The sequence below is a fragment of the Artemia sp. Qi Xiang Cuo genome, chromosome 8, assembly GCF_049724085.1.
Source record: "Artemia sp. Qi Xiang Cuo chromosome 8, ASM4972408v1, whole genome shotgun sequence".
Taxonomy (NCBI): domain Eukaryota; kingdom Metazoa; phylum Arthropoda; class Branchiopoda; order Anostraca; family Artemiidae; genus Artemia; species Artemia sp. Qi Xiang Cuo.
In genome coordinates this window covers 47,172,311-47,197,553 of record NC_142801.1, presented here as the reverse complement: position 1 = coordinate 47,197,553, position 25,243 = coordinate 47,172,311, and the positions used below count along the sequence as shown (strand labels likewise).

Here is a 25,243-nt window from a genome sequence, read left to right as displayed (position 1 = left end):
ATCATGGGAAACTCTGAGAAGTTGGGTATTCCGCGATTTGACAAGTGAAGATACGCAATAAAAACTACTTGCTCCACTGACAGTTTTGCATCTGGTGACTTCATTAAAATAGTAGAAAAACAGATAATGTGAATTTTTTTCTGCAACGAAATCAGAATAAACCAAAAATTCTCAGTTAGTGATTGTTCATCATCATTTTTCTCATCTTCAATAATTGTTTTAAGTTTAAATCCAATCTGTTCGATTTGGGCCTAGCTTAGCTTTAAAAATGTTGACAATGTAAGTTGGCTGGTTGACTTTAAGCTGGTAGGTCTGATGGTGGCATAGTTCTATTTTCTTTACCCACATATTATAGCATCTGAAAAGACAAGTTTGCAGCAGTTTCTGACAGGCTTATAAAAGGAAACAAACTCATCCAACTACAGATTGCGTTGGCGATTTCTTTATGATGTTGGTGCTGTTTTCCGCTCTTTTAAGTATTTCATACTCTGCGACGTGGGCTTATGCAGAGGAATCCTGCGCTACATGCTGACATCCTTAGAAATCCACCCTTATAGTTTTTTCTTCTTTTGAATACTCTTTGTTCACCTTCCTCTCTTGATTATGGAACCAGTAAAAACTTGTCCTCTGCAACTAACGTAATGCAATACCTTGGTTGAAGAAATTTTTAAATCTTGGACTTAATATACGCTATTGCAGTTGCATCTGTTGGAAAAAAACGGATAAAACTTTTAAGAAAAACGACATACTTGTACATAATTTCTTAAACCACACTGGCTGATCATGATAAAACATAAAATCACGAAGAAAGCAAGAAAACGAAGACAATTACAGTCAGTGAAAAAATTGAAAAATTATGTAAATATTTCGGTCAAGACCTCCGCTTGACAGTTACCCTTTCACCGTTACTAGGAAAGGGTCGTGAAATTTTAGTTTGTCGTTTTTATTTTAAGGTTTGTTTTTTATATTTTATCAGTTTTATTCTGCACTGAGGACGGTCAAGCGGAGGTCTTGAGCGAAATATTTGCATAATTTTTCAATTTTTTCACTGGCTGTTAATTGTCCTCGTTTTCTTCCTTTCTTCGCGATTTTTTGTTTTTGATATACTCGTTATTAACGATCGATGGTCATGTTTGGCGATGATGGGTTGACCTTACTAGTTTATGTACTTATTACGAAAATATTTGTGAAAAGTTGTGTCTTGACAACAAAAAGTGCCAACTGCGAATATCCCATCAAAAGCAGAGCTGGTTTACGAGGTGTGGCTATAAAATATCGGGAATGATGCTTCCAAAAAAGAAGTACGAATTCGCTAAAAGAGAACGACTGCAAGCCGTGCAGCCTGAAGCCTTCTCTTTCGAATGTTGCACCTCCCGTGCCTGTAAGCAAATTATTCTGGCCGGTGCCTTTTCATATCATCAGATTCAGTGTATCAGAGAACCCTATTGTAGAGATGACTATACCCTACTGTATAGGTTTCCATCTGCAAAAATCTGGGATTTGTATTTTTTTTTCTTTTTTTCTTTTTTTGACAGAAGAAAGATCACGGATGCGTGTTTATTTGGTTTTTTTCCAGGGGTGATCGTATCGACCCAGTGGTCCTATAATATCGCGGCAGGGCTCCTTCGAAGGGCAATTAAAATTTCTAGTGCCCTTTTTAAGTCACAAAAAAAATCCTTGAGTTTATCATTCTATTTCTGTGCTTTGAATAGACACAGAACAACCGTATTATGTTTGCTAGCTAAACATTAAAAATTTTATCAAGCTAAAACATATTGAAGCTTAATCCTTACTGCTGTGATCATTAGAAAGACGTTTACTGACAAGAAAATGAACTTTTGAACTAAGAGACATGGAGTTTTTCTCATCCCTGAATGATAGTTCTTGATGAGCGATGAGCTGATGAAATTATCAGTATTTTTTAAACTCTTTCTGATATGCACCATTAAAATGTCTCGAGGTATTAACAGCTTCAAGGTCAAAGGGAATTTAAAAAAAAAAATCGTAGTACAAATGTAAGGATAGCGAAAGACTTGAAAGTAGTACCTCACGGCTGTTAGACCGTGGTCAACTATGGTTACAATGGGCCTGAATTGTAAGCTAGTTCTTCCATCGGTCATTGGTACCTGTTACGAGTTTGATACTAACCATCAAATAAATGGAAAATAGACGACATGTTTTATAATGTGGAGGTATTGATCAGCATGGGCAATTTCGGCGACGATGGACTTGCAACTTTTCCTAGTTATTGTACCTACTAATGGTTTCTGATATGTATTAAACAAAAAAAAAGTTTTTTTCAACTAAAAGTATGGAGCAACATTAAAACTTGAAAAGAACATAAATTATTACGTATATGAGGGGGGGGGTCACCCTTTTGTCAATACCTCGCTCTTTACGCTAAAGTTCTAATTTTGTCCCAATTCTATATAAGAATGACTCCTGAATCACACGTTTAATTATAATAAATGGCTCTTTTAAAAGTACTAAGAAAAACTTTAGCGTAAACAGCGAGGTATTGATGAGGGGACAGCCCCCCTCACATAGCCTACGCAATAATTTCTGTTCATTTTATGCTTTAATGTTGCTCCTTACTTTCAGTTGAAAAAAAACTTTTTTTAATTTAATTTCTGATCATTTTTTACATAATGCTGGGAAATCCAGCTCCCCCTCTCATGGAAAATTCCCTTTCTCCATAAAAAATTCACGCATGGAAAGATCTTCCCACGTAACCACCCCAACCAACCTGAAAAATTCCCCTGAATACGTCTGTATACTTCCCAATAACCAATACTGTATGTAAACAATGGGCAAAGTTAATAACTTGCAACCCTTCCCCCAGGGACTTTGTGGGGGGGGGCTAAGTAATCCTCAAAAACATAGTTATTAGATTTTTCGAATAAACCGAACAAAATGGCTATCTCAAAATTTTGATCGGTTGACTTTGGTGAAAATGAGCGTAAGAGGGGGCTATTTGCCCTGCAATAGTTTTGGTCACTTAAATACGGCTCTAGGACTATTGATTTCTGATTAAATTATCCGTCTCCCGATCTTTTATGATTACTTGTTGTATATGATTACCCCTGGAAAAAATCAAAACAAAAACAAATAAACACGCACCCGTGATCTTTCTTTTGGTAAAAAAAAAAATGCAAAATCCCACATTTTTGTACATAGGAGCTTGAAATCTCTACAGTAGGGTTCTCAGGTATGCTGAATTTGATGGAGTTACTTTCATTAACATCTTTTGATGTTTTTGGGATGTTTCTCCATTCTTCAAAGATTGGGCAAACTTTCTCAGGCTCGTAACTTTGATGGGTACCATTAAATACGATGTATTTTTATAAGAATATATTATCTTCTGTTTCAAAAGTAACTTATCTTTGGGCTTTTTGGGATGTTTTTTTTTTTATTAAAACCTGATGAACCTTTTTAAACGTTCAAAATCGTCAATTTATCTTAGCAATTACATGGAACGGGATGTAACCATAATATCAACTACAGGCTCATGAGAGCCCTAACTTTAATGATAAAACTCAAGTTTAACTTACAATCCATTTAGATGATTTTATATATATGAAAATGAATATACTATAAAAAAGAGTAAGATATCGATTTAAGGCAAGATTCCTCAATGAAGTAACTTTTATTCTGGTATAAAAATAACGAATAATAAATTCTATAAATATCTAGTATTTTGGCTCATAAGCAGGTGCATTGTATGCAGGAGTTGGGTATGCTGGTGCCTTGTATTCTGGGGCAGGGTATGCTGGTGCCTTGTATTCTGGGGCAGGGTAGGCTGGTGCTTTATATTCTGGAGCGGGATATGCTTGTGTTTTGTATTCTGGAGCAGGGTAGGCTGGTGCTTTGTATGCTGGTGTCTTGTATTCTGGAGCAGAGTAGGCTGGTGCTTTGTATCCTGGTGCTTTGTATTCAGGGTATTTAGCTTCACCGGTGTATTGAACATCAGCGTTGTATCCACTGTAGGCATCAGCAGTATAGGTTACGGTCTGGACGCGACCGTCTGGAAGGAGAACACGGTAACTTCCCTTGGTGTATCCTTTGTCGTCTGTGACCTGCTCATGTGCGTAGTCATTGTAGGTGTAGTCGTCCTTGACGGCCCAGGCAAATTGATATGGGGCGTAGTCGTATTTGTACTGCAAAAAAAAGTTAGGTCATTTACGTTACAAATATTATTGTAAACCTAATAAGAGAGCGGTTTGTTTCAGGTTAAATAATAAAAAAAAATAATGCCTGTAGAATGAGTTCGATTCACATTGCTGTTTATGACAACTTGCCGTGAGCCTTTTACACACATTAATTTCTAATAAATCCGAGTGAGAAAGGAACTTGAGAAAATCTAGTTTTTATGTCATTTCAAATTTAAGCTATCTAATAAAAAGAAAAAAAACAATTACCAACAAAAGACATTGAAAATGCATAAGAGTTTGTTCAAATTTATTTGCTGTAATGTTGTAATGCCTAGCAAAGCTGCTCTCAAATGCAATTTAAACCCCTTATTATAATGATATTGATAGATGGGCAAAGCTATTATGGTACTTACTAAGGTATGAAACATAGAAAAGATTGTTGAATAGTCATTATACGATTAAAAACTCGTCTATCATTTTTAGGTTTTGCACAATTCGTATCCTAACCGTTATAAAACCGTTATAACCTAACCTTAGCCCTGTGTTTTGCTACGCTATTGCTTCAGTTATGTTAATGCTAGTTTTGACCTAGTTTGACCTTAAACATAAGTATGTACATTTTATAATATGAAAAATATGTGAAACTCTGTACATTGGTTGAGTCGTCCAAACAAAAAATTAATTATTTATTTCGCACGTATTTTCGGTTTTAATCTTTACAGAATTTACTCTCAACCATTAAGATTTACGAAGAACTTTTATAATAACAAGGATAATCACCAAATAAACTACACCTACGCAACGGGAATTTATTATTTTAGGTGAAGGGGTTGTCAAAATGGCAAATAAAATTTTGGAAGAATCATGGAAACTGTGGTATTTAGAGAAAGGCCAGGTTTTCTTGCAGGCTGGTGCTTTGTATGCTGGTGTCTTGTATTCTGGAGCAGAGTAGGCTGGTACTTTGTATCCTGGTGCTTTGTATTCAGGGTATTTAGCTTCACCGGTGTATTGAACATCAGCGTTGTATCCACTGTAGGCATCAGGAGTATAGGTTACGGTCTGGACACGACCGTCCGGGAGGAGAACACGTTAACTTCCCTTGGTGTATCCTTTATCGTCTGTAACCTGCTCATGTGCGTAGTCATTGTAGGTGTAGTCGTCCTTGACGGCCCAGGCAAATTGATATGGTTTTTCTTTTCATTAGATAGCTTAAATCTGAAAAGACATAAAAACTAGATTTTCTCAAGTGCCTTTCTCACTCGGATTTATTAGAAATTAATGTGTTTAAAAGGCTCACGGCAAATTGTCATAAACAGCAATGTGAATCGAATTCATTTTACAGGCATTACTTTTCATATGAGGGGTGATGACTACACCCCTCCCCGCGCAAGGAGCTCATCATCAGCTTGGCACCCTCGCTGTACGAATTAAAATTGTGCAAAGCACAGCAGTGCAAGAATTCCAATTTAGAAAACGATTGATTGTAGTTGTATAAGTTAAGCACAGTTACATTGATATCAAACATTTGTGACACATTGTATATCGATATTAGATGGCAGGTATTCGAATGTTCGAAACGAGGAGGTGCTTTATCTATTATATTTTGATACCATATCTGTTTTATTTATTCTGAATTTGATTCGAGACTTTTATTAAATGAAACAAGACTTAAATTGATTTTATTTTTCGTATATGTATTTTGAAATAAAGACTAACCTGTTAAATTTTAATTTTACTCCTCTGGTTTAGCAACTCTGTTTCTTTAAAGCTCTCAAATAAGCTCAGTATTTATTTGCTATTTATTAGTTTTATTATTATCCATTTAAATGGTCTTTTATTTTTAGTGAAGTAACAGATAGAGGGTAAATTCAAACTTACGTCTGCTGCTTTGTATGCTGGCTTATATTCAGCTGCCTTGTATTCAGGTTTGTATTCCGATTTTGGGTAGTCCGATTTGGGTAGGTGCAGCAAATGCAGCAGCAATCAAAGCACAAACGACGAATCCCTAAAATCGATAGTTAAGTATGAAACCAAAGATGTATGAAATCGTAATCTTAGATTTGACTTTTAGACTTGAAATTCTGAAGAAAATTATTAATAAATTAAGACAAAATGTATTCAAAGCGAAGAAACCACCCATATACTTAAATCATCTAAACTTGGCATCAGCGGTCTCTGCTCTTCCAAATTCCTATCCCAATGAAATGCCCCTAAATTCAATGCATAGATGAAACACTTCAATAAATCAATTAACAAAGACTTAATTTTAACACATTTTCAAGATGCCTCGCTACTCTACAGATGGATTGTGGAAAAATATTCTTTAATATATATGGAAGTATCAATCAATTTTCACAAATATAACTTCCCTTATCGTAGAAGGGCCCTGGCACTGGCTCAAGCAATGAACCAAATCATCCTTCTCATCTTTGCAAACCGGGCAAGAATACCAATCTTCTTTAGAACTTCCTTCTTTTACAAGCCCTTCAAACTTTGTTCTAATTAGAAGGCAATTATCCCTAAGCTTATTCCAATAAGTGATATATCTAGATGGTAGAATCAGCTTAATTAGGATTCTGGCCCGTAAACTACGATAGCATCATAATTTTTTTTAATATTTCCTTCCCCCCCTCGCTCCACTTCTGGGCGATTTGATTCTTCAGCACAATCCCATTTTCCAAATTTACATGTATAGCCTCTATTTAAGACTCATCCGAGATCTTGTATTACCGAAATTAGCAGAAGTAACATCACTGAAATTACAACCGATTAAAGAGAGCAGTATGTTAAGCAGGCACGTACGCAACGGAGATCTATGCCACCTCCATGAAGTCCCAGTATTTTTTTGATTTACGTAGTTGCCGTTGTTTCATATATTTCTCCAGTTTTTTCCACTCTCGTAAAAATGCCTACCCTCGTGCCGCCTTCACAAGATTTACAAGATTTAAGAACTGAAAAGTACAGGCAGTGTCTTCAGTTTCATTTTTTATTAAATAAAAAAAAAATCAACTGAAAGTAAGGAGCAACACTAAAACTTAAAATTAAAAGTAATAATTCTTTATATGAGGGGGGTTGCCCCTTCCTCAACTATCAATTTTTACGCTACATCCTTAAAGTTCTTTAAAAATACTTCTCATTCAAAATCAACGATCCTTGTGTTGGACCTGTCTTTCCTAAAGAATTGGGACAAAAAGTAGAATTTAGCACAGAGAGCATAGGTTGATGACGGGACTGCCCCTCTCATATACGGAGTAATTACAGTTCGTTTTATGTTTTAATGCTACTCCTTACTTTTAGTTAAAAAAACTTGTCTTTTTATTTAATTTCTGACTGTTTTTTAAATCATGCCAGGAAATCCCCTTCCGTGTAAAATATCTCTTTGAAACTTCCCTCCCCAAAGAAAATTCTCTCTGTGGGAAACCCCTCCCAACAGGAATTCCGGCCCAAAAAATTCCGTTTATTCTCCAATAGCAAATGCTATATGTTAACATTGGGCAAGTTGCGTAACTTACAGACATTTCTTCAGGGACTATGGCGGGTCTTGTTATCCAAAAAAGCATATTTACTGGACTTCTATTCTGAATCAAATAGCTATCTTGAAATTTTGATTGGATGTTTTTAGGGGAAAAGGGGCATGAAAGGGGGCTAGTTGCCCTTCAATCTTCTTATCACTTAAAAGGACGATAAATATTTTTATTTAGGCTACATTCGAATAAGCTTTCTCCTAATCTTGTAGGACCATTGGTTCGATACGTTTACTCCTGAAAAAAAAAAAAAAATCAACACGCATCCGTAGTCTTTCTTCTGAAAAAAAACGCACATTTCCGTAGATAGCATCTTGAAACCTCTGCAGTAGGGCTGTCTGATATGCTCAAGAAAATCAGGCAAATTTTCTGAGGCTCGTAGCGTTTGATGGGTAATATTCAACTTAATGAGTTTTACATGTTTGTAATCAGGTTTAAAAAATCTTTTGATATATCTGTTGTTATAAAAATTCTATTTTTTGAGTTTTGGTTACTATTGGGCCGTTTCGCTCCTTATTTGCAGTTTGTTACCATGAACTGTTTTATAGGGGAACATTTTAAGAAGTACTTAAACATTAATTAAAAAAAAAAATGGCAAATAAAATGGTCTTGGATTTTGTATTTCGAACTTTAGGTGTTCTTGAGACTAACAGATGTATATATAAACAGGTCATCTGTGGTATTTTTGTCCTTGGGGCGGGGATGTTACGAAAAAGATTTTGTTCGAGGGGGAGGCGCTAAAAGAACTTGTTTTTGTTTCATGGGAAGCTAAGGCTTCTCTGCCTGCATTTTCAAGACCAGCTTACGAGTCGGAGAAATGGTTTTGTTAGTTTTTGAGGAGAAACAGTCTTTTTACCTGCATTTTTACCACCAGTGCAAGACTCGGAGTTTTTTTTTGGGGGGGGGGGGGGGGGTTCAAACCCGATTACGCCCTCCCTCTTATTTTCGCCCTGGTTATGAATTACGTTCGTAATACTATGGATATATCGTCAATGGTGTACTAATCTGGTATTGTATGTCCTATTACTGAAAAGTCAGTCGAAGAAATTAGTATAAACATAGGACTTACTTTCATCTTTTTAGTATCGTAAGTAATAACCTTTAAATAAAACTGATAGCATAAATGAATACTTTGGAATATTATATATGGTTTAATTCAGAAAGAAAAAAGTGACCACACCCTCCCGGCGCGTTTGGCCACCTTGGATTGTACATTGCTACAAACGCTTAGTTCCTTAACCTACATCTATTAGTGGTTTGACTATGGAATCCGTGTTAATTATCATATAATCCCTTGAACACGCGTCTGCAAACAAATGCAAATATTCTAGAGGCTACTTGCTTAAAATGGGCCCTGCATTTAGCCTAATTCTTAAGTGAGAAAAAGTGTTTGTCCTTTCCATTTGACAAGTGAAGATACGCAATAAAAACTACTTGCCTCACCGACAGTTTTGCATCTGGTGACTTCATTAAAACAGTAGAAAAACAGATAATGGACATTTTTAATCTGCAACGAAATTATAATAAGCCAAAAATTCTCAGTTACTGATTATTCATCATCATTTTTCTCATCTTCAATAATTGTTTTAAGTTTAAATCCAATCTGTTCGATTTGGGCCTAGCTTAGCTTTAAAAATGTTGACAATGTAAGTTGGCTGGTTGACTTTAAGCTGATAGGTCTAAGGGTGGCAGAGTTCTGTTTTTTTTTTTTTTTTTTACCCACATCTTATAGCATCTGAAAAGACAAGTTTGCAGCAGTTTCTGACAGGCTTATAAAAGGAAACAGAGTCATCCAACTGTAGATTGCGTTGGCGATTTCTTTATGATGTTGGTGCTGTTTTCCGCTCTTTTAAGTATCTCATACTCTGCGACGTTGATTTATGCAGAGGAATCTTGTGCTACATGCTGAAATCCTTAGAAATTCGCCCTTATAGTTTTTTCTTCTTTTGAATGCTCTTTGTTCATCCTCCTCTCTTGATTATGGAGCCAGTAAAAACTTGTCCTCTGCCACAAACGTAATGCATTACGTTGGTTGAAGAAATTTTTAAATCTTGGACTTAACATACGCTATTGCCGTTAGTAACTTTAGCTTTGAAAAAAAGGACATAAATCAACCATGTGGCACCATAAATTTAAGTGATTTTGAGTGGTTAGCAACTTCGTTGCTGTGGCATCTATTGAAAAAAAACGGATAAAACTTTTAAGAAAAACGACATACTTGTAATTAACGATCCTTGGTCATGTTTGGCGATGAGGGGTTGACACCTTACTAGTATATGTAGTTATTACGAAAATATTTGCGAAAAGTTGTGTCTTGACAACAAAAAGTGCCAACCGCGAATATCCCATCAAAATAAGAGCTGGTTTACGAGGTGTGGCTATAAAATATCGGGACTGATGCTTCCAAAAAAGAAGTACGAATTCGCTAAAAGAGAACGACTGCAATCCGTGCTGCCTGAAGCCTTCTCTTTCGAATGTTGCACCTCCCGTGCCTGTAAGCAAACTATTCTGGCCGGTGCCTTCGTTTGTATAACAGCTGGTATTTTTGTTCTGCCAAAAAAAGTGATAAATGTACATAAATTTGCCTGATCTTTGAAAAAGGGGAGAAACACACCTTAAAAGTCATAGGGTGAACCAGGGTAATTCCGGACAGTGGGTAATTCCGGACCCCCCCCCCCCCCTCCTTTATCTTGCTAACCTCTCGTTAGATTTGTTTTGAAAAAATCACAGAGGTAGTGCCAAGACTCTAGTTTATGACTCACTATATACGATTGACAACAGCCAGCACGTGGGGGAGACAGTCAGTCTTGAATTGGAGTCGGTCGGAGAAACTTCGATGAAAAAGTACGTATGGTGTCAGTTTTTTTTGCATTTGCTGGTGAACGGTGTAACTTACGGGTTTTGTTCTTTTACCATTCAAAATGGTTTTAATTAGGGCATTAGTGTGATTTTTTTGCAGATTTTTATCCCTAACGGTTTAGCCGTAGGGTGGGTGTCTGGAATTACCCATTTCTGTCCCCAAACAGGGTAATTCCGGGCAGATGGTGAGGCCATAATTCCGGACACAGAGGGGTCCTTCCGGACATGGGAAAATGTGATGCAATCAATTCCTTTTCATCGAAGTTTGACCTCTGCCTCCTGGAACTGCGTTCTATCAGATATTCTCGAGTTTCTAGCAATGTAGCATGAGTTTAACGACCTATTTTCAGGAAAAATAGTTTTTTTCAGGGCCGATTATCAGCAATTTTCATTAGTTTGGGTTTCTTTCAGTGCAAACAACTTTTCTTCTTATACCTTTTACTTTCCCTTGCTTTAACTTTTGGATGCCGAGGACACAGTAAAGCCGAGAAGATCTGGACAAGGCGCTGGCAGAGGTGAAAATGGGTTTGCTGATAATCAGACTCGCAGCAGCGAAGAATGGGATTCCAAAGTCGACGATTTCGGACCATTTGACTGCGACATTGTCGAAAGTGGGAGCAGGTAGGCCTACACAACTGGATTTAGATGAAGAAGTGACACTCGCCAAGTGCATCAAAACCATGGACAAGTGGGGTGTTGGACTATTCCGAATCGATATAGTCGCTCTTGTAGGCGAATATGTGAAGGTGAAAAATATGGAAACTATTTTCAAAGACGGTGTTCCTGGTTGGGACTGGTGGAAATACTTCAAACAACGACACAACCTTAGTCTCAAGAAGCCTGAAACCAAAGAATTCAAGATACAAAGCCGAAAATCTGTTCTTGATCTACGGATTTTTTTGCTTCTCTCAGAGACGTTGAATAAACTTAAACTCCTCGATAAGCCCCACTTGGTGTACAACCTGGACGAGACGAGCTTCTGTACTGATCCTTCGAGAACCAAAGTTGTAGGACAGAAGAACTCGCCAAGTTTCCGCCGAACTGCTGGAACAGGGAGAGAAAACACAACAGTTCTCGGTTGCATCAACGCTGCAGGGGCAATTCTTCCCCCCCCCTGATCATATTCAAAGGCAAATCTGTGTGGTCCACTTGGACATCCGATGAAGCTTTGCCTGACACTTCATATGCTGCCACAGAAAGGGGTTGGATGACGGCTGACGTGTTCTACAACTGGTTCAAAGGCCAGTTCATTCCTAGCGTTGGGCAAGAACGTCCAGTTCTGCTTCTTGTTGATGGTTATGGCTCTCATTTGTCGCTGCAAGTTGCAGCTTGCAATGAACGAAAACACCACGATTCTGAAGTAGCCACCCCATACGACACACATGCTTCAAGCTTTAGACGTTGGCGTTTTTAAGGCTTTCAAAACCACGTATGACCAAAGGCTAACCAAATGGACAAGGAAAAATGTTGGAGAGAAGCTACAGAAAGCAGATTTTGTCAAGATGATAAGTGAAATTTGGAAACAAGCAGATCTAGTTCTAATCCAGATAGGGTTTGCATCAACTGGAGTGTATGATCCTAGCATACTAGACAGAGCCAACCGTGCGAAAATCAACAGAGAGCAGTTTGGCCCGCAGAAACTCAGGGCTTACAATGCCTTTCTTGAAGAAAAGAAAGAGAACAAGCAAAGAAACCAGCAGAGAAGTCAACAGCCGATAGGATTAGTGTTAGAGTCCAGAGAGAAAGTGACAATCTGACCGTCAACATCAACATTTCTTCCCCTGAGAAGAAACCACCAACTCCAATGAAGAATACCTTTGAAGAGCTCCTGTTAGAGAGTAAGAAGAGAACCGAGAAGTGAACCAGGGTAGAGCAAAAAGATCACTCAGAAAGCTGCTGAAGTGATCACTTCTAAGGTGTATTTAGAGCAACTTAAGAAGCAGCAGGAGGAAAAGGAAAAGGCAGACAGGAAAAAGGGTATGGGAAAGAAAAACAAAGCGAAAGAAATCGGTGATACCCAGACCTCTGGTGCCAAAAGCAAAAAGATGAAGCTCTCACGAGAAGCGAACTCCCCAGTTCTCTTGTCTGACACCGAAAGCGAGTCCGAGATACCGTACGCTGACACCGATGATGATATTTCTCTTGAAGAGACTTGTGCTCTTGATGACCTCGATCAGCCTGGCCCTAGCAAGAAAAAGATTGAAACGAAGCTTGACCATTATTATGCTGTGTATTACGACGACTCACCTTATTTTGGCAGAATTGTTGACTTTGTTGATAAAGGGGTCGTTAGGATGAAGTTTCGAAAGCTCGACTCAGCAGCGACGTACGAGTTTCGCGGGCCCAAGAACGATGACATCACAGACGTCGCAGAAGAGTTTATCTTGGGAGGACCCCTCACTCTGAAGGGCACTGGACCCTTCACTATAAGAGAGCATCGCGAAATGGTGAAACGCCACAAGGAAAGGAAGAAAATCTATGGAAGAAAGCAGTGATCACCTAGTTCCTCTGTGTTTTGCTTTTAAACTTGCTTTTATCAGTATTTGAAGTCGTCTTTTTTATTATTTTTACCTTATTTTTAATATACGAATTTCAAGGAAGTTAGCAGATGGACTCTATAGTCACAGGAGATGAAGGCCCATGCTTTCAGGTCCCCCAGTCCTTCAGAAGACTATTTAAATGCTGGCTCGTGGTGGTATAATCACTTTATTATCAGTTTATCGTGAGAATCCATGGTTTGACACATTGGAAAAACGAGATTTGATTTTCAGAAAAACAAAATCACGACTGCAAAGCTGAATAACTCCGCTAGTTCGGAAGCTACGCGCATTAAATTTGGAAGAAACATAGATTCTGAGGTGCTTATACCACCAACCGAAGCTAAGATTTTTTACTCCTTCAGGTACAAAGATATTGACCTCGTCCGGAATTACCCATTTTTTGGTGGCTAATTCCGGACACCGTGAGAAAATTTCAAATGAGGTCACCAACCCCCTTTATAGTTTGAATTTCGGAAGTTTCTAGCTCTTGTATGAAAGCTTACAGTCTGAACTTTCATACGAATCCGATTTTACGGCGAGTTTTTAAGTCTGCTGGCAGGAGGAATTTTTTTAATAAAAAAAAAGGTCAAAGTGTCCGGAATTACTCTGGTTCACCCTAACTCATAAAATCCTAATGAAAGCCATACCATCAGATTCAGCGTATCATAGAACCCTACTGTAGAGATTTCAAGCTCTTATCTGCAAAAATGTGGGATTTGTATTTTTTTTTTTTTTTTTTTTTTTTTTTTTTTTTGCCAGAAGAAAGTTCGTGGATGCCTGTTTCTCTCTCTCTCTTTCTCTCTCTCTCTCTATTAATATGTTTTAATAGGGAGAGAGAGAGAGAGAGAATAAACTTTTTAAAATAATTAAAACGTATAAATTTAGGTTGCAACATATACATTTGAGTTCAAATGGCTGGAAACCCAGTATGTTTTTAATCCCTTCTTTCTAGTTTGGAAATTTCTTGAGTTTATCATTCTTTTTCTGTGCTTGGAATAGACACAGAACAACCGTATTATGTTTGCTAGCTAAACTTTAAAATTTCTCTCAAGATATAACATATTGAAGCTTAACCTTTACTTCTGTGATCATTAGAAAGACGTTTCCTGACAAGAAAATGAACTTTTGAACTAAGAGACATGGAGTTTTTCCCATCCCTGTATGACAGTTCTTGATGAGCTGATGAAATTATCAGTATTTTTTAAACTCTTTCTGATATGCACCATTAAAATGTTTCGAGGTATTAACAGCTTCAACGTCAAAGTGCAAAAAAAAAAAGAAAAAACAAATATATTTAACAAATGTAAGGATAGCGAAAGACTTGAAAGTAGTAACCGGCTGTTAGACCGTTGTCAACTATGGTTACAATGGGCTTGAAATGTCACCTAGTTCTTCCATCTGTCATTGGTACCTGTTATGACTTTGATACTAACCATCAAATAAATGGAAAATAAATGACAGGTTTTATATTATGGAGGTATTCATCAGCATGGGCAATTTAGGCGACGAGGGACTTGCAACTTTTCCTAGTTGTTGTACCTACTAATGGTTTGTGATATGTATTAAATAAGAAAAACAAGTTTCTTTAACTAAAAGTAAGGAGCAACGTTAATACTTAAAAAGAACAGAAATCTACCTATGTCAGGGGGGTTGCCCCCTCGTCAATTCCTAGCTCTTTACGCTAAAGTTTGGATTCTGTCCCGTTTAATTGTCCCCTCCTCAACGCCTGTCCCCTCCTCAACGCCTCGCTCTTTACGCTAAAGTTTGACTCTGTCTCACAACTTTATTTTTTAAAACAATAAAAAACTAGCGTAAAGAGCGAGGAGTTGAGGAGGGGACAGCCCCTTTCATATACAGAATAATTTCTGTTCGTTTTAAGTTTTAATGTCGCTCCTTACTTTCAGTTAAAAAAACTTGTTTTTTTTATATTTAATTTCTGATCATTTTTTATTTAATGCAGCTTTTATTTTTGCTTACCGTCACTGAATAAGTAAAAAAAAATTTGCATATTAATTTTACTTTTCTTGTGCTAAATCGCTTTCCAATAAACCGAAACTATACAGAAATACCAATACAGAAACTATTCCGTATATGAAAGGGGCTGTCCCCGCTTCAACGCCGCGCTCTTTACACTAAAGTGTTTTATTGTATAAAAAATAGAGTTGTGAGAAAGTCAAACTTTGGCGTAAAGAGCGAGGCGTTGAGGAGGGGACAGCCTCTTTCATATGCAGAATAATTTCTGTTCGTTTTAAGTTTTAACGTCGTTCCTTACTTTCAGTTAAAAAAAACTTTTTTTTTATTTAATTTTTGAACGTTTTTGAATTAATACAGGTTTTGATCTTGGCTCACCGTACATGAATAATTAAAACAAAATTTTCATATTCATTTTACTTTTATTAGGTTAAATGGCTTTCTCGAAACTTGTTTAATTTACGAGGCTTCTTGTTTAAGTACAAGAAGCCTGGAGAACGGAAAAATTTACTTATTTGTATTTGTTTTAAGCTATAAAACTTTTAGTTTAAGTGTTTCGAAGGCAATCAGTTAATAAAACACCTACAATTGGCAACTGGGTGTTTTCTTGCAGTCTGAATGCTTACTTTATCGTAGAGTGGGTTGTTTAGGGGGGTGCCAACCCTCCTCATCTGCACGATAATTCCTGTTGGTTTTCACTTTTAATGTCGCCTTTTTTTTGAAAAACTTGTTTAATCAGCATAAAAAGTAGATACTTTTTGGGTAAGTTAGATAAGGTGTGCCTAATTTAAGGTTTTATCTAAGGTTACAGATCCATGTTCCTGAAATTTCATTCACCTCACTTAGCCACTTTCCAAGATTTTGTCGTCCACTGGATCCTGATTATAAACTTAGATGTTTGACCAAGTTGTAGGTTTTATCTTGTTGCTTTATAAATTTGCAAGAAGTAAGATGAAGAATGTAAAACGAAATTCTGCGACCCCGAATGTGCAACCCGTCGTGGTAATTTGGATTACCTAACTATATCACGAAGGTGAAGACCTTTCGCAGCGTAAAATATAGGTTACCGTTAAATTCGCAAAGATATCTGTTTAAGACAAATTTTCAGTGGAATAATTTGTATTGCTGTATAAAAATAACTAATAACAAACTTTATAAATATCTAATATTTTGGCTTATAAGATGGTGTTTTGTATTCAGGAGCAGGGTATGCTGGTGCTTTGTATGCTGGTGCCTTATATTCTGGAGCAGGGTAAGCTGGTGCTTTGTATGCTGGTGTCTTATATTCTGGCGCAGGGTAGGCTGGTGCTTTGTATTCTGGGGCTGGGTAGGCTGGTGCCTTGTATGCTGGCGCCTTGTATGCTGGCGCCTTGTATTCTGGCGCCTTGTATTCTGGAGCAGGGTATGACGGTGTTTTGTATTCTGGAGCAGGGTAAGCTGGTGCTTTGTATGTTGGTGCCTTGTATTCTGGAGCAGGGTAAGCTGGTGCTTTGTATGCTGGTGCCTTGTATTCCGGAGCAGGGTTGGCTCGTGCTTTGTATTCTGGGGCTGGGTAGGCTGGTTCTTTGTATTCTGGGGCTGGGTAGGCTGGTGCCTTGTATGCTGGCGCCTTGTATTCTGGTTTAGGATATGAGGGTGTTTTGTATTCTGGAGCTTTGTAGGTGGGTTTATATTCGGAGTATTTAGCTTCACCAGTATACTGGACATCAGCATTGTATCCGTTGGCGTCGGCAGTGTAGGTTACTGTCTGGACACGTCCGTCTGGGAGGAGAACACGGTAACTTCCCTTGGTGTAGCCTTTGTCGTCTGTGACCTGCTCATGTGCATAGTCATTGTATGTGTAGTCATCCTTTACGGCCCAGGCGAATTCATACGGAGCATGCCCATCGTTGTACTGCGAGAAAAAGAATAGTCAAGTCAACAACTTATTGAATACAATTGTAATATAATAAAGGAAACTACTTGAAATTTAATTTATAAAACAGGATTTTATTCGTATAATTAGTTAGACGCTAAATTTTGTTTCTCCCTGTTAATACGGGCTTAAGGTGCTTTTCGTTTAAACCCAATTAGTGTTGTTTATTAAAAAGATTTGAATTTTATGAGGACTTTATTTTTTAATATACTTCAGTATTAAACAAAATTTGCGACCAATAAGACTGGTCAAATCTTAATTAAGATTCTTATTCTTTCAAAAATTATTTACTTGTAGTAGTTTTAGATGTAAGATGGTTGATTTTCCATTTCTGGAATTTGTTCATACTTGGGTGTCTCACTTGCAAGCTAGATTTCACTGTACTGATTCATTGTCTTTATAGCCGCTGCTAGTTGACACAAGAGACGGTGACTTTTTTCAGTTGAAAAAGTTACAAGAATTTTTTTAAATAAATATGATTTGCCCGTCCGAGTAATTTTGAAACTTTCGAACAACTTTTAGTCGCTTAAACAGGGAGGAGACGTCTTTGACCTTGATTACAGAGCACAATCCTGATCCCACAGGTTGGTGGCTCAAAAGATCTTGAGAGATATTAAAGCCTTTAATGAGGAGAAGTATAATGTCATCGGTCATCTGATTGTTCTATGGGTTAACCAACTGTGTAACTGGTCAGCTCTGCACCTAAGATTTAGATTCGGGGGAGGGGCAATCACGGAACTAAACTTTTTTGGTATGTTGTACCCATTAAATAACCGTAAAGTACAGATTTCTTTGTAAGTTCCATATTTACAGATGGGGATGGAGTTGAACTCACTAAGCCCCTGCTGGCCAGAGTTTTCTGAAGATAATAATCATTTAATTGCAATTTTGTCAGTATAAAATAACTGATGGTACTGAGAATCTTGATATAAAGGATTGTGTATTTCCCTATAAACAAACCCTTATTTCATGGGTCCAAAATTTATGGAATAGCTATTGATCAATCTAGATAAATTATTTTATGAGTTCGGCACCAAACCCAGTGTCATAATAGTTGTTATGATTTTTTCAGTTGTGTACTCAGATATGTTAATCTGGCTACTGTTCACAGTCCGTAACGAGTAAAACCTACATGTAAATATATGTAATGCCAAATGTGAATTTGTTTGGGTTAATTCTCCGATTTCTTCATTATCGTTACTAGCTTCAAAACTTTTGGAATAAATTAGTCGATACTTTGATAGAAGAAGAGGAGAAGATAGGCGTTTTTTTATTAAATAAATGTCACCTACATAAATTTGCATAAACTCATAATAACTTAATGTAATCATTGGTAATGATAAGGAAAAAAAAGAATTAATTAGAACTGGTCCGCTTGGTGGCGCTGACATGGAATATAGCCATTATAGTAAATTAAGATTTTTAAGTAGTATCGTTGCAGTATGGTTGCAGCGGTAGATACAACCTAGTAAACAACGGATTCTAGCCCATTAGTAACCAAAAATGTAAAAGCGCATTTTGAAAAGAACTGTTAAGTGAGTAAGAATTATCATTTGAAGTTGATGCAGAAATTTTAGCTGTTATTTCCGTTAGTCTTGATGGTAAAAGTTTATTGTAAAAGCTAATTTATGGGAATTGCGAAAAATAGCCTGAATACCCTTGAAAACGTTGTTGGGTACAAATGAAAACTGCACCATTGGAATCGTAATAGCCGGAAACCCTATGTAGGAGAATTGAAGTTCCCATCTAAGGCGATAAGGAAAAATACTTATTCGCATGGGAAGCAGTGACGCGATTTTTTTTCAGAATAGGGGTGTATTTTTATTTCTAGCTCAGTAGGAAAAATATTTACCGAAGAATCAAGGTCGTACCCAGGATTTTTTTTCGGATGGGGTTTTACTCAAAAAAGTTTTTCGCATACAAAATTTGTTTATATCCATTTTTGTTACGTTTTTACGAGTCAGACAAACATTTCGGGGGGAGTCAAACCCCCCTACCCCCTCCCCCCTCTGGGTACGGCCTTGCGAAGAATGAAAAACAATAACTGATTTTTTGTAAAGGAATTGATAATGGAACTGTATTACCTAGTAAACTTTCTGCCCGTTTAAATTAATAGAAAAAATTTAACTTTGTTTTCTATCTCAGGAAAGAATATGAAGCTGGTGGAGCTTTTTTAATGCAATCGAAAACTTTCAATTCCCTACTATTTTTGTTTTGTTCTTGTCAAAATATTTCGAAGTTTTTTTTTATAGAATTGGGTGTTCTGTATTACCTAGTAAACTTTCTGCCCGTTTAAATTTATCGAAAAAATTTAATTTCGTTTTATATCTCAGAAAAGAATATGAAGCTGGTGGAGCTTTTTTTTCAGTGTAATCGGAATCTTTCAATTTTCTACTACTTTTGTTTTGTTTTTGTCAAATATTTTAAAGTTTTTTATGTAGAATTGGGCGGTCTGATTATGCAACTTCTTATGCTGAACGGAGATATTTAATTAGATTTCTCTATTGTCTTCAGGGCTGTGTTATAATTTATAATGTTAGGATTTTATTCTTAGTGAAAATTTCGATGGATGTTTAAAAACTTCAGCAAATGTAATACATTTCATGGTGTTGAAGCTTAATTTTTTTTACCGGAAAAATAGGTTTGCATAAAAACCGATACTTACATCAGCGGCTTTGTAGGCTGGCTTATATTCAGCTTTGTACTCCGGTTTAGGATAATCCTGAGGGGCAGCAAATGCAGCAGCAAACAAAGCACAGACAACGAATGCCTAAAATTGAAAAATGAATATGAAACTGATCAAAGGGGAAGGCTTTTAGTCAATTTTTTTAATATTATTATTTTATAAGGAGCTTATCTGGATCTTCATTTGGTAAATCCACGAAATCAAATAGAAGATGCGGTGTTAGTGCTTTTAAGTTTGTGGAATTTCGGATCTTATGTACACATTGGGTTTTACATGGGCAGCTACCCCCAACTGCCTTCTCCTGTTGGCACTCTTGCTAGAAGCACGAAGTCCAGTACTATCGTGGAAGATAAGATTTACTTTTCTTTAAATACACATACAATATGACCAGTGGCAGATCCAGGGGGGCGAGGGGGTGCCCGCCCCCCTAACGTTGTCTAAAGTAGTGTAATTCACTTAATTAATGCAAGTTTGCGTTAATTTAACCTAACGCAATTTTATCGGATCAACCTATTTTGCCCCCCTCTCCCAAAAAAAAGCCCTGGATCCGCCCTTGAATATGACATGTTATTTTTTCCCCCAAAGGCTCATTGGCATGTAAAGAAGGGGGAAGACAAATGAGTTACTTACTCAGAGAAAAAAAAAACAAAAGAAAATTGAAAATGATCACATACTCACAGACAGAAGAGCAAAAAGGAGAAGAAAAGAAAATATAAATTAAATAAAAACTATACATGTACACGTGTATACGTGTATTCGTGATCTTTCTAAAATTACATATTTGTAGTTCGTACTGTAGTTTTTAAGCAAAAATAAAATTTGCATGTCCTTTTTCAGCTAGTCTGTGCATATTGTGCTCAAATCTGGTCAAAATCGTTAAAAATGAGCAATCTTCTAAGTTGTTTTTACAGCGACTAGTTAAAGAAGAATCATCTTCGGGACTGACGTTAGCGTTGAACTATGGGTATAACTTCGAACAGCATAAACTATTAGTTAAATATTTGACTTGTTCAGAAGCCAAATTACTTAAGTGCTAAACCACCAAGTGGGGTAAATTCCCTGGATTTTTAAGTACAGTAATTTTCAGTACAGTAATTTTCAGTACAAGAAGCCAAAATGGGTTCTTAAAAAATAATTTAGTATTCTACTGCCAAAATTTGGTTTGTCACTTATAAAAAATTATTTTTATCTTTAGGGGATACCCGTATGCCCGCACGAAGTTTTACATCAATCGAGTGCTTTGAAAATAGAGCCCTGAAGTCCTTTGGTGGCGCATTGTATTTGACCTTAGCTTGGTAATACGGGACCCAAAGATTGAACCCAGCTGTGGCAACACACTGCAGGGCCGGCGCAGGGACCTTAGTAGTCAAGAAGCGTCGTTAATCCGATTACTATACGTTACTGGAGCTAATAAAAATGTAAAAAGTGGACTTGATCCATTTTTTTCTGAAAGGCTGAGATTCTTCCCAAAGGCTGAAAATTTCTTATGAAACTTAATCAAAAAATATATTATTAATGACGGAAATACATAACAGCAAATATATACTTACTTTCATTTTAAATGAGTGTTGTAGGGTTTAAACTCTAATTAAAACTGATGCTATGAATGAATTGTTCTGGACGTTATATAGGGTGCAATTCAGAAGAAAAAAAGAGACCACACCCTCCCGGCAATTTTTACCACCTTGAATTGCAATTATTATAAACGCTTGGTTCCTTAACCTACTCATATTAGTGGTTTCAATCAGTGTTAATTATCATCAAATCACCGTATCATTATTGAATCAAGTAAATTCATAATGCTTCGAAAAGAGTAATCCAATTTTGTATTGTACACTAGAACTTTTCTTATTGTGATTTGGGTTTTTCTAAGCGATATTCAGTATCTAACGACAATATTCCACTAGTCTTGAGTCTTGACAGCTATATTTTCTATATTATGAAACGTTGTGCATCCCCCCGTTTCAGGAATATTTCTGTTGGGAGGTCGTTCATCATTTCTTTTGATTTGTGGGCCGTAGGAATTACCAATATATATGCAATTTACTGTTTGCAATAAGGTTCAGGTTTGAAACCTCGTTAAACTCAATGTGGAAGGCTGCTCTTGCTTACCACATGCTGTGTTTTACAGGTTGAGAACTCTTTTTCTGTAAAAAATGTATTAAACGCTGATTACCATACATTAAAATATTTCAGCTCATGAGGAAAACGTATGTAAAACAGCCTGGTGTAAAAGGAGGTATGTTGTAGAAACACTAGTCCCTCTTGTTTACATTCCTGATCGCTTGAATGTTAGTGGTTAATTCTAAAAAAATAAAAAATCCGGCATAGAACTCCTCGGAAGTTTTTATTGTTGATTTTGTAGAGAGACTTTGTCTCAAGTATATCAGACGTATGGAGGTGACAGCAGAAGGCCCAAAGTCATGAACATAGAGCCATAGTGTAATCAACTCATGAACACTTAGAACAGATTGTGCACAACTCCGTGTATCCAAAATGTTTAATAGTGGATGCTACCACTCATTTCAGGGTAGCATCCACAAAGCTCTACTAAATGTTGCAGCTCATTTTGTTGGGGAAGGGTGTTTTCTTCCTAATGAGAAGAATTTTTTCTCACTTCTTACTGAAGCAAACAAATTGTTTTGTAATTAGCCTACTAATCTTCTTCTTCTTTTGAAGTTATTGGCCAATTTTTCTTGTGCGAAATGTTTGCCGTAATGTTCCTCATAATCGTCCATGTCAAGGTTATACCGCGTTTAAATAATATTTTTTTCGAAAAATCTGATTATCGATAATGCTGTACACTTTTTCTTTTAATGATCGGACGTCTGCACGCTATAAGATCCTTAAAATTCCACAAAGGGTCATTTTTGTGGTCCACTGATTCGTACAACGACTTTTCAAGTAATAACTTGCTTTTCAAAAGAAACAGAAGCTATTGCTTGTAATTGCAAATTGCATTGTAAAAGTTACATATGGACGCCCTAAAGTTTTAAAAATAGTTAGGTGTACGTTTTTAGAAAATGATCATGACAGGATTGAACCCTTCAAAAAATTTAAAGAAAGAAAGGGACTGTGGGATCCTTAATTCAATTGCTCTAATTTCTCGAGTTTACAAATTTTAACTCACTAATATGTTGAATGTTCAATTAATAGTATTCCGGTTGAGAGTCTTTCTTTTCCTATCACATTATTTTAAAATTTAGCTTTGAATTTTGCTCTTCTATGATATTTTTTTTTATTTTCTGCCCTTCATATATAGCTCCATTTTCTTTAATTTGCATGTTTCATAAGATGAGAGAATTTTATAAAACTCAGATGAACATAATCGGTCTAACAATTACTGTAATTTTTCAGATGACCAATGGTCCGCAGTGGGAATATATGCGGTCAAAAATTTCATTCAATGGGTTAACGGGAATATTGAAGGTAAAGATTTAGGCATTAAACTTATGCCTCGTAAAGGAATTCAATTATATTAAATGAACAAAGGCCAATTGATCTTGAGAGGAACCTGGGAAGGTCGGACGTGGTTCACCAATGTTTCTTACCAATTTCTCAGAATTGTCATGTTGACTCTTGACCAGACATTTGAACAATACATTAGTACTAAGTTGGTGTTTTTTTATCATTATTTGTTTTTTCTTTTTGCAAAGTTGATTCTTATGAAACCTATCAAATGTCACTAAAGGCCTTAAACGAGGAGTCTCTAAAGGAAAAAATGAAAGCCATTGATAAGTAGGTCCAACGTTTTTTTGGGGACCCTAAAGACTTGATAGTCTTTGCATAAATCTAGAAACTCTTCCAAGTTCAAGTTCCATAAATTTCCATAAAAAAAAACAATAACAAAAAAAATATCCCGAAGGGCTCAGTGGCCCGTTATTTGGGAAACAACAAAGAATAAATGACTAATATTAAAACTTGGCATAAACAAAAAACCGACGATTGCAGTTGGAACTTGGAGCTTCTCTCGTGTTGACATATCCGGATGACATTTATGATTACAGCCGGATTTTGCTTTTGGAAGATCAACCATTTGTTTATATATCAAATAAGTTTTGAAAAAGGCAAGTTTTTATCTCCAGGAACCAGTGTATTTTTGAGAGGACTGAATCAGGCTGTATTCTCGAGGGGAGGGGATAATAATATTTGAAATTTGTTTTTGCTGCTTTTTTTATTTACCTTGAGGGAGGGGTTTGAACTAACCTAGGGAGGAGTGGTATTTCCTCACCATCTCCTCCTGTCCTCTGTAAAAAGAAAAAATTGTTATTGGGCTTGTAATGATCAATCTAACTATAATAATTTCAGAACCAGCGCAAAAAAAAGCAAAAAAAAACATGAAATTAAAGAAGCTGTCTGTGTTACGACCCAGTGAACCTTTTGATGACATCAGGTCGGACAAACTGGTTCCCAGGGATGTACATTTATAGATAAAATTTTAATTTATAACTTTTTTAAAAAGGCCAGTGTATGTATCCCGAATTATGCCAAAACTTCTAATTCTTTGATAAAAATTGACGATGGAAAAAGTACAAAAGCCGCTGTTTATTAATTTATTAAAAAAAAAGTTTTTCCGAGGGAAGTCAAGAGCGAAGTTGAAACTTAAAACGAACAAAAATTATTGCTTCACAGCCTATCTAACATATATCAATAAAACTAGTGCAAGTAAATCAACGGGTGATATTTCCCTATGTTTATAGAGGTGACCGGCGTTATCCACCCGGCGATTACCCCCCCCCCTCCTGGAAAATACCCCCCCCCCCCGAAGAAAATACCTCCTCCTGTAAAATACCCCCCCCCCGCAGAAAATACCCCCCTCGCTGAAAATAACCCCAGGTAAATACCCCCCCCCGTGGAATATAAGGCTTTCCAAATTTGAGAATTTTATTTGAGTTTTGTTTTTTCAATTTCCGTAGGGAAATTCAGTAAAGTGAAAATTATGATCTGGTCTTGAGGGGGTATTGGGATTGTCAGCCCTACTCATGCTAATTGTTGCTTTTTTGAGTTTGAATAGGTTATTGAATGCGATTTCTATTCGTTTTGGGTTCAATTCATTTATTAATAGTGATTTGTGGTAGTTTTACGTTTGGGAAATTATTTGAATTTATTTCTACTCATTTTTGGCTTAACGAGGCTGTTTTCTATTCTTTGACAAACATTGTTTTGTGAAAAAAGTTTTTTATATTAATTTCCGTTCAATTTTTATTGACTTAGTCTTTTTCATATAAAAAATATTTTGTAGGCTACCTTTTTAATATTTTTCTATATTATACTCCTTAGTTTTTACTTTGAAGATTATTTGACTTTATTTCAGCTCATTTGTGGTTTAATGAGGCTCTTTACTTTTCTTTAAAACTCTTTTGTTTCCCATTAACAAATACTATCTGTAAGTAATTAAATAAAAAAAAGAAGTTTTTTAAATGAAAGTGAGGAACTAACGAAGAAACTAACAAAAAAGCCGGTGTGTTCTCGAATTTTACACAGCGTAAATTTGAGTGAGTGGCACATAATTCGCAAGTACCAAAATTCCTTCCCCCTACGGAAATTTAAAGAACAAAACTCAAATAAACTTCTCAAATTTGGAAAGCCTTATTTTC

General features: G+C 36.5%; 3 protein-coding genes across 5 annotated transcripts in view; 1 reads left to right on the top strand and 2 right to left on the bottom strand.

Moving 5' to 3' along the window:
- Window positions 1–25,243, top strand: part of PolH (DNA polymerase eta) — a 419,141-nt gene that overhangs the window by 244,386 nt on the left and 149,512 nt on the right. The window contains exon 1 of one of the 2 annotated variants that reach the window (XM_089093496.1): window positions 23,617–23,713. The exons of the other annotated variant lie outside the window; for it this stretch is intronic. Coding sequence (XP_088949622.1) covers window positions 23,635–23,713 — 79 coding nt within the window. The 5' untranslated portion in view covers window positions 23,617–23,634. Of the gene's footprint in view, window positions 1–23,616; window positions 23,714–25,243 lie in introns of those variants that run through there. 2 annotated transcript variants of the gene reach the window in all.
- On the bottom strand, window positions 3,628–6,113 carry LOC148949479 (uncharacterized; the record flags this gene model as incomplete). Its single annotated transcript, XM_089093569.1, has 2 exons — window positions 3,628–4,157; window positions 6,030–6,113. Coding segments are annotated over 2 exons (552 nt in total), but the record flags the coding sequence as incomplete, so codon positions are not given.
- Window positions 16,147–21,233, bottom strand: LOC148949478 (uncharacterized). 2 transcript variants are annotated; one of them, XM_089093498.1, is made up of 4 exons: window positions 21,197–21,233; window positions 19,626–19,730; window positions 16,430–16,939; window positions 16,147–16,399 (listed from the first exon to the last, which is right to left on the bottom strand). In XM_089093498.1, exons 1-4 carry the CDS (start codon window positions 21,200–21,202, stop codon window positions 16,208–16,210), a joined length of 813 nt encoding a protein of 270 aa, XP_088949624.1. In that variant the 5' UTR covers window positions 21,203–21,233; the 3' UTR covers window positions 16,147–16,207. The 2 variants fall into 2 exon arrangements, with proteins under 2 accessions (XP_088949624.1, XP_088949623.1); XM_089093497.1 differs by having other exon boundaries at window positions 16,147–16,939.

What these genes read in the sequence shown, in the direction of transcription:
- LOC148949478 (XM_089093497.1), bottom strand. An exon ending in CAGCCTACAAAGCCGCTGAT is followed by an intron (nt 16,940 to 19,625) that starts GTAAGTATCGGT and finishes TTTTTCTCGCAG; the next exon opens with TACAACGATGGGCATGCTCC.